This window comes from Tupaia chinensis, unplaced genomic scaffold (genome assembly GCF_000334495.1).
Source record: "Tupaia chinensis unplaced genomic scaffold, TupChi_1.0 Scaffold000096_1, whole genome shotgun sequence".
NCBI classification, from domain to species: Eukaryota; Metazoa; Chordata; class Mammalia; order Scandentia; family Tupaiidae; genus Tupaia; species Tupaia belangeri.
Window position 1 is genome coordinate 2,297,102 of NW_006159558.1, and position 9,819 is coordinate 2,306,920.

The 9,819-nt window shown below is 54.2% G+C and overlaps 1 protein-coding gene across 1 annotated transcript in view; it reads right to left on the bottom strand.

The window, feature by feature from the left end:
- Positions 1 to 9,819, bottom strand: part of ANKRD33B (ankyrin repeat domain 33B) — a 54,483-nt gene that overhangs the window by 27,073 nt on the left and 17,591 nt on the right. The window contains exon 2 of the mRNA XM_027769888.1: positions 6,686 to 6,815. Coding sequence (XP_027625689.1) covers positions 6,686 to 6,815 — 130 coding nt within the window. The remainder of the gene's footprint in view (positions 1 to 6,685; positions 6,816 to 9,819) is intronic.

The window sequence follows — 9,819 nt, forward strand, 5'->3', positions numbered from 1 at the left end:
GGGGGGGTCTCTGAGAAAACATAATGGCTCACATGGCCAGACTAGGATCAGATTCACGAGAAGTGACCATGAAATAAAAAAGATAGGTAAAACGAAGACACCTGGACCCCTGGTCTCAGAGCAGCTCTGACTCTCCACTGGGAGCCTTCGAATTCCAGCTTGGCGCCAGAGCCCAGGGCCACCCCGCAGTCTCGCCTCCCTGTCCCAGGGCTGGGTGCAATCTACAGGCCGCCCCGCAGAGTGTTCCCTTCAGAATATCAAACAGGAGTTCAGAGACGACAGTGGCAAGGATGTCAGCGTTACTGAACCCCAGCGAGCACCACAGCCCGTCCTCACCAGTTCAGAGCGAGCCCGAAACCTGGCACTGCCCTGGGCTCAGGCCTGCTAACCGGGAACAGGGTAAACAGCTCCATCCGTGAGACCTGCTACTCCTGTCTTTGGTTATTTCATTTCCTTTTTGTTGGGGGAGGGTGGCAGAAGTGGAAACTGATGGCTAAATGAGATTTAGGGATTAAACGAAGATTTATTTTCAGACATCTCTCCATTGTAAAGGCCGACCACAGAGCTGGCTGTATTTTTATTACGCATTACAAATCCAAGGAGCTTAGACTTTTTTTGAGAGCACCCAAAAAGCAGATTAAGGCATTTGCATTCTCACGTCTAGCTATGATTGCTGAGTCTTAGAGAAAGTCAGAACTCCCAACTCACAGACCACCGGGCAACCGCAGTGTCAGTAATACACGAGGTCTTCCAAAAGTTCACGGAAACTGCATGTTGTGATAAAGCTACACAAGGGGGACCGGCTGGTGGCATGGTAGTTAAGGGCACTGGCCTCCCACAAGGCGGACCACAGTTTGAGTCCCAGACCTGGAGGCTTGGTTTTTTGCTTTCTTTCTCTCTCTGTTCCAATTAAAATATAAGTAAATGAATGAATAAAGTTAACATAATTCTAAAAGAAGCAGCTACATGTGGATTTAAAAAATGTCTTGCACCAAAATAAACTCGTGCTTGAATTCCATTTCCCCATGAAGTTTCAGACGCGTGGAGGGGTGACCGGACCAGCTCGGTCTCGTCATTCCTCTGCCCTGGCTGGCCACTGGTTACGGCACAGGCTGTGATGCAACCCTGGCCACTAAGCTGTCAGCGGAGAGGGCCGGAAATGCTTTCCTGTCTCATGAAAAGGGGCACAGCAGGACTCACTCCTGTCCCTGAAGCCCCGGACACAAAGCCCTGGTGCTTGAAGCTGCCTGGGCACCCTCGGGACCACGAGGGGAAAGTCAGGGGTATTTTGGAGAAGCCAGTCCAGAGGCGGACACCCTGACCCTCAGTGAAGCAACCCCAAAGTATGTCTCTGGATTTGCTGGGTTGCAAGAGAAGGAGGTTTTCCCATTGCTGAGACCAAAAGCATCCTTACAAATACTGGGCTCAACACAGCTGAGAACAAGAGACGTCCATTGTGCACTGGCAAACATGGAACACAGCTTATCTTAGCCAAGGTGGGCAAGAACACTCTCGGGCACTCAGGGGTCAGTATAGACGGTACACCTGGTCTAAAGGCCACGTGCCAGCTACATAAATTTCAAACATGCCTGCCCCTGTGGGGACCAGATGGTGGCGCTGTGGTAAAATGCAATGCTGTGAGGCCAACCACATGGAAAGGTTTGCAGTTCAGAACCGGAGACCTGCCTGAGTCCTCCGGGTTCATGCATGCCCGTGACCCTGGGCTGCCGAGGCTGAGGGCCCGCGGAAGCATCAAGACCCCGCTGCAAGTAGCCTACGGGCTCTCTCTTGCTGAAGAAGTGAATAAACGTAAGCATAAAGAAGTAAATGTGCATGTCCCCCTGAAGCAATCTCACTCCGAAGATCGGTCTGTGCAATTCTTCTCTCTGGAAGGCTGACCTCCACCACCTGCCCCTCCAGGGTTGGGACCGAGGGGAACGTGGCGGGTATTTAGCCCTGCCTCTCCTCCCATGCAGCCCTGGCTCAGTCTCAGGTCACAGCTCTTGGGCTACTCTGCAGGGCCCCTCCGCAGCCTTTCCAACAGTGGTCTCGCGAACTCTGCCCCTGTCCCCTTAACTGACAGTCCCCAGTGTGGAAGCACACCCCCCTCTGAAACGCACCCTCAGCCACAAATAGTTTGCTGCAGCCCTCGTTTGTGGCAGGTTCACACGAAGTCCCATCTGCTAGCTATGGGCCAGTTCAGTGAGCTGCAGCTCAGCCACGCCGTCCAAGTCCTTCTAGAACATTCTTCAGTGAGTCTCTGTGCCAAGGCCTGTGCGGAGAGCCAGAGCACACGCCGTGCCTGCCACACAAGGGTACAGGAGCGGGCCTCACGGTCCCGCGTGGGCAGGGCCTGGCTGAGCAACATGGGGCTCCCCACATACGAAGGGAAAAACAAAGACCATCATCCCAACCGAACGGCGTGAGTCACGTGAGTGAGAAGGGCATGTACACACATGCGTGTGTGAGAATGCGTGAGGGAGAGGCCTGTACCCTGGGGACCGCTGGGTGCGGGTGTGTGTGCGTGTCTGGAGACTGAGAAGGGACCTTTGTAACAACTGTCTGATTGTTTACTGTACTCACATGTCACCAGACAGCTCTGGGAATGAAGACGTCATCCAGTAAACAAGACTGGTTGCAAAACCGAGTCCAGGGGGACCTCACCCGGCAGCCCGCTCCTTGGTACAACAGTGGGTCGATGTACACAGCCTGTCGCCTGCCTTCATTTTCGTGCCACTTTCTTGCCACTATGCCTTTGTGTCCCTGTAACAATTCACTTGGGATCTGTCTCTGGGCCTTTAATCCACTGAGAAGGCTCCGGGCTGCACGGGGTACCAGAACCTTGGTCCTCAAAGTGGGGCCCTGCCCCCAGCATACGGGCACACTCTCCAGCCCCACCCAAGGAAAGCCTCCGCCAGGCCTGGCAGTGGCTTTCACCTGACCTGGAACCTCGACTGGAAGCAGCCCTGTTGCGGGCTGGGCTCCCACACGCTGAGGCAACCCTGCCCGCCCAGGAAAGGAAAGGGCACCAGGAGGCTCAGAAACATGTTGGGAAAAATCTCTTTTCTGCCCAAAGCAATTAGGCAAATACGGAAACACCTTCAATCAGCCTTTGTTTTTCAAACACAGAAGCACCTGCTCCTGGCCTCCCACCGCACCCAATCCCTGTAGGCCAGCTGGGGTGAGTGGGGCAGAGGCCGGGCCTGCACAGCTGGAGCACATCTGTGAACAGAGCGAGGATGGCAGAAGGCCACCAAGAGGAAAAACCCAAAAACCAGAAGAAAGAGAGAATAAATTATAATAATGATTTTGACAGAAGATAGAAACCCATCAAGGCATCAAACCGTTAGCCACGGTTACTTCTAGAGAAAAGAACTGGGGTGGGGGCTGGGCAAGAGAATTGTCTGGTCAAGGTTTTCCCAAACATCGTGGGTACCTTTTATAGCCAGAGCACAGGGCGAGGCAGCAGAGGGCCCCAGGGTGCCGGCTCAGGCTCCTCTCCTTGCTCAGGCACGGCCCTGAGGCTCTGGCTGCCGATCCTTACGTACACGGGGACTTCGGAGAGTTCCCAGAAGGCGGAATTAAAGCACAAGTTTCTTTGCATACAAAACATGGCAGTCCGCGTATTATTTCATGAGATGCATGTTCCACGAAACTCCCTTTTCAATCTGATTGTGAGGTCCAGTTTACACGTTGTAACTCCTGAGTGCGCATCGGTATGGGGTAGGCTGTGGTCTCTGGAGGCACGTCCACATGCGCAGTGACTGGGTCCCACATTTCTCCGTCCTTTCTGCGGCGCACGTTGAAATCCGTTCTGGCTGTTCTGAAATGTGGATTCCACTGCCGTTGTCACCGACATTCTCTACCGTGCGAGACCATACCCCCCCCCATTCTACTCACCCCCTGCATTCTAGCATCTGCTAACACGGCCTCCCGCCCGCCCTCTGGTACCCACCGTTCCACTCCCTCCTTCTCTGCAGCCAAGCCTTTTCCCTCCCACCGCGGAGTGAAGACGCGGATATTTGTCTTCAGAGCCTGGCTTGTTTCACCCAGCCTTATTTCCTCCAGGGTCACCCATTTGCCCCAAATAACAGGACTGAAGATCTCCTGAACTTCCAGCGAGAACACGGTACTCTAAGACCACGGTAGAATGTGTTCTAGGAAACCTGCCATTTTTTATTGAGCAGGGTTGCTGTTGGCAGCAGTGGGGGTTCTGTGGCTTCTGACCCCTCTGGCAAGAGCAGCTTCCCAAGGCTGGGAAACAGGCCAAAGAAGTGCTTGGGCCCCGCTGCGCCCGTGGTGCTGGGGCCGGCACTGTCAGCAGACCCTCAGGAGCGTCTGCTCTGAAGCGGATGCCTCTCTGTTGCCCAGGCCCCTCCTGCACTCCGCAGGGTGGAAGACGTAGCTGTGCACCGACCGTCTCCAGCAAGGCCATGGCACTGAGTCCGGGAGAGACGTCGTTAGGCCCAGCCGTTCTCAGGATGCTGTGACAGACCGGCACAGACTGGGCAGCTAAACTACAGACACATGTCCCACGTGCTGGAGGCCGAGAAGTCCAGGATCCAGGGACCAGCAGACTCGGGTGCTGGGAAGCAGCCAGGGAGCCTCTTCTTGGCTCGCAGACACTGTCGCCGCGCTGTGTCCTCACAAGGCAGAAAGCAGGTGGGAGCTCTGTTTCTCTTCCTCATCTAACAAGGACACTAATTCTACCCGGGAGGCCCTCTCCTCCTGACCACCTCTGAGCCCACTGACCCCAAAGGCTCCGCCTCCTAATACCATCGCACTGGGGGTCAGGCCTTCAAAACAGGAATTTGGAGGGGACACGAATACTCGGGCCACTGTACCACCACACAGAAAGGGTGACTGCCCATATTATATTTATCACCTTACAGGTTATTGACTGCTTTGGCATCTATTAAACCTCTTTCATATTCATGATGGCTTCAAAGAGTCTATTTTCCAAATTTCCTTTGAACTGGCCTTACATCTTACTGGTCCTTCAATCATTATTAAATGTTCACTTTTTATAGGCATAAAGTCACATTTGTAAATCTTATAAATTATCCTGGCATCACGGCTTCATGTGTGCTTGGATAGGACAGAGAAAAACAAGCAAATATGTTTACATGATTGGGAACTGGGTTTTCCCCGAGGAAGAACGGAATTAAACATATGGGGGGTGTGGGGAAGACGATGGGGTTGTATTTGAATGGGAAGTATCTTTATTTATTTATTCATTCATTGCTGGAGGGTATGTGCACTCACCAGAGAGAGACACAGAGAGAGGGAGGGGAGAAAGCGCCCCCAGTGGGGAATGATCACACTGCAGCCCCTTCCCCTCCCTCTCTCCCCACTTTCAGGATCTGGGCCATGCATGCACACGTGCCTAGCCTATTTCTCAATACACCAGGTCTGGGAATCGAACCATGTGGTCAGCCACTAGGCCACAGAGCTGGCCCCGAGGTATCACATTTCCATCCGTTTTTCCTAACTCTGCTCACTGAAAGGCCAGGAAGCAAAAGCATCCAGCGCTGGCGAGCACGGCTAGAGCTCAGACTTTGGTCTCTAAAGACCATCCCCATGAAAAAGAATCAGCAGTTCTTGGAGAAAGGGCCAGTTCAGATGTGGGGCTGGCAAAGTCCTTGGGGAGTCTGGAATATTTTGGTATGCCATAAATCAAGAGAGTGCTCAAAAATGGACAGAAGTGTGTCAAAAGGGGAGGCATCTTATGGGTTTCCCACTGACTCGATTTGGGAGAACTTAAGCACTGAAAAATCAATGGCATTATTAGTATATAATCCACTGGTTTTTTTTAAAAGGATAAGTATTCGGTGATAACCAATAAAGAGCAGGAACAAAACGAAGGCTCTTCTTTATAGAAAAATAAATGTAGAAGGAACAAAAGAACTAGAGAACCATATGTTACAACCAGTGATAATGAAGGACTCCAGCAAAGACTGCCACTGGGAGCCATTAGCTGAAAGTTGGTGTAAAACAAGATCTCCACAATCTCCAGGTATCAGCTTACAGATGACTTATTAATTACAGAGAACAAATTTCACTTCTCTCTCTCCCTTTTTTTTCTAATTGCCAGAGAGTATGTGTGCTTGCCAGAGAGAGAGAGAGAGAGAGAAAGAGAGAGAGAGATAGAGTGCAAACCCACTAACGGGGTGTGGCCTTACTGCGATCCTTTCCCTCCATGTCTCCATCCTAGGACTGGGGGCACACGTGCACGTACTTTGATGCGTTTCAAGCCACCGAGGCCAGGATTTGAACTGTGGTCAGTTCCAAACCACTGAGTTACAGGGTGGCCCAGTTTCTACGTGGAGGTGTACGATCATCGGACTGTGGCAAGCTGGCAGTGTGTGCTCCTGGTGTGACACTGAGGAGGACGCATCATGGCCCACCCTGTACTCTGGCCACAAATCTCTAACCCGGATCTAACTCTGAAGACTCAGTCAGACAAACCCAGTCCGTGGGACAGTCTACAAAACAGACTCTGGCCACCATTAGAGCTCGAGCTGCCCGTGGCAAACCCCGTACTGCAGACAATGAAGTCTCTGGTCTCTGGGGCAAACACCAAACACAATTTCCACCCATTTCCTTCCTCCTGCTTCACACTCCTGAGCGAGCCCAGCGAGCCCAGCTGCCCAGCAGCTCGGGGGGAAGGGGGGACAGTGCTTACCTGCCTGCGAGGCTGTGATCAGGGCCGTGTTCCCCTCGTTGTCCTGCCAGTTGACGTCAACGTGGGGGCACTCTGCTAAGGCCACCACGGTGTCCACAAAGCCGTGGTAGCAGGCGACAATAAGGCCAGTCTAGAAATGAAGAGGGGAGGTGGTTAGAGGGAAACAGGTGGGGCATCGCCATTTAGTACTGGGGTCCCTGGGCACCCCCTGCCCTCCAAGGGCCTGGATGAGAGGCGACAGGACCCCGAGTCCTGAGTCACAGTTCTCAAGGACAGCTTGGAGCACACCAGCCACTGGTTCCCTCTCAAATGCTGACTGGGCACCAACTCAGAGAGCGGCCTCTGTGTGGGGAACAGGACCCCTGCCCGGGGAGCCACTTTGTAATGGAGGGGAGTGCACGGATACACGAGGGATGGGACAGGAGGCCAGCCTGGGAGGCGGTGGGAAAGGTGGGCCGCTCACTATAAACAGGTGGTTGGGCTGGGCTCCTGAGCAGGTGCCACTGGGTCAGATGTGGCAGGTGAGGGATTCAGCCAAAAGGAATGGGTGTGGGGAGACATTCAAGAGACCACAGAGCTGGAGCAAAGGCTCCAAGCCAGGACTGGGCCTGGTGCCCTGGCCACAGCCAGGTGTGTGGGGCTGGGCAGAGGAGCAAGGAGAGAATGCTGAAGGAAGAGGCACCCGAGGACAGTGGGGGCCCCAGGAAGGCTCTGGGTGTCCTACGTGAGACAGGAGCCCCTGGGTGCTGGGTGTCAGTGGCCTGCATCAGCTCCACTGCTGGGTGGAACCCCAGGAGGCCAGGGTGGAAGCAGGGAGAGCAGGTGGGGTGGGGATGGCCATGCCGACGAGGCAGGGGAGGAAGCTGAGGTGGGAGTCAGGACACCTTATGAAGGTAGATTTGCAGCTAGATGGGGATGGGGCCCAGGAGAAAGAAGAGTCAAGGTGGCCCAAAGGATGGGCAGATGGGGTACGCTTGACTGGGGGAGGAAGATGTGGGGGCAGGTGCTGGGGAAGACGGGCTGCAGACCGCGCAGGGCAGAATCGGGCGCTGCACCTCGGGCTGTCCTCAGACCACCAGATGGACAGGAGGGTGCCAGCCTGGGGGTGGGGGAAGAGGGGCACATGCCGGGTAGGCGAGCAAGCCCAGGCCTAATTCGGGAGGCCTACTGGTTAAACATTCGCCAAATCGTGAACGAACCCCAGTGTTAATATCTAAGCTCTCAACGAGTCCCTCTCAGCTGACGGAGGAGCAGAGGCAGGCGGGGCAGACGTGGCTGACGGTCCTGTGCTGCGGAGCCTAGCAGAGGGCCACACTCGGAAGTGCCCCAGGGCTGAAGGAAGCACTGCTGAGTAAGTGGTGAGTGGTAGAGGGGACAGCCGAGCCCCGTCACCCTCCATGGAGCTCCTACCAACAGCAGCCATGGCCAGCTCCCAGCCGCGGTCCCTCCCTGAGAGACTCGTCTGCCCACTTCAGTCACCCTCCATGGAGCTCCTACCAACAGCAGCAATGGTCAGCTGCCAGCCGCGGTCCCTCCGAGAGACTCATCTGCCCACTTCAAGGACGGGATCTGCAACTCACAGCACAAGGACCTGACTGAAGGCTCTTGAGGGTAGGCAGCCCAGGTCTTGTGGGTGGGAACAAATCCATTCCTTTCGTTATGCAGGTCCCTGGACTTTCCCTGTCCCCAGGCCCCAGAGGGGCCAAAAGGGACAGCCCACTGTATGTAGGGGTCCATCAGAAGCCTTTGCTGAGAAAGTGACTCCACCGTAAAACCATCAGGGCCTTGAGCCTATAGCCAATCTGGCCTGTCCATCAAAACAGTGCGGAGCCTGCTAAGTCCTCCCCGAGTTTTCCTTACAAATGAAACTGCGATCCCCCCAAAATGATGTGCTAAAGTCCTAACCCTCGTTCCTCAGACCTATTTGGAAAGAGGGTCACTGCACATACAGTTAAGAAAGATTAGGTCAGACTGGATCAGCCCCCTAATCCTTCCCTTATAAGGAGAAGCGAGAGAAATGGAGAAGGCCTTGTGGAGACAGGCAGAGACTGCAGCAAAGCATCTGAGCTCGGGAACACCACGGGTCCCAGGCAGCTCCAGAGCTGGGATGGGTAAGGAAGGATTCTCCTCATAAGTTTCCGAGATCACAGCCCTGCCCATGATACCCTGGCTGCAGACTCCGGTCTCAACTCTGAGACAATACTTTCCACTGTTTGGAGCCAATATCATTTCTCAGGCCCGAGACAGTATCAAACTGTGCTGGTAAAGACATGCATGTGCTTTGCTTTCTTCTGGAAGCAAACACTGGACACCCTGGTGTGCAGGGATGACCCCTCTTCTTAACTTCGTGTCACTTTTCATTGCAGGACAAAGTTCAACAAGGGCTGTGGTGGGTTTTTGTGGCTCCAATAGTCATCCTCCCTTCTCTAGCCCATAGGTCTTGACTACTCCATGGAAGTTCATTCCTTCTCCACCAGCTACACAGTTCCCCTGGGCATGAGCCATGCCATGCGCCAGGTCTCCAAACCAATCACCTCTCCTGTCCTCTGAGCACAGCAATTGTCTCTGGGAGAGACACGTGACCTAAACGGCCCAATGAAAGACAAGGAAGCTTGGCAGGTGCGACAGAAGAGCCGCTCTGGCTCTGGACAGTGATCTGAGAAGGATGTAGAGCCCCACAGTGTGTTCTGGAGACTGGGGAGGGCGGGAGTGTGGCTGCCCAAGAATTGGTGCTGAAGCTGAGGATGAAGCCCCCTCTGAGGAAGGGGAGTGGAAAGACAGGCCATTTCTGGGACCCCCATGGGCTTTTCAATCATCTGGACCCCTTGCCACCCTCTTTGTTTTGTTCTTGTTTGGAGTTTGGGGTTATTTCATTTGTCAGGGGTTGTTTGTTTTGTTTTTTGGTTTGTTTGTTTTTGCTATAGGGCACATGCACGCACCAGAGAGAGACACAGAGAGAGTGAGGGAGACAGAGAAAGTGAGAAATCACCCCCGGCAGAAGGTGGCGTGGGGGTGGCCACGCTGCACTCCCTGCTCCATTCTCCTCGGGATTTGGGCATGCATGCACATGCGAGTTTTTCCAAGCCACACAGTGTGCCGTGTGGGATCCAGCCATCTCCACACACCACGGCTGG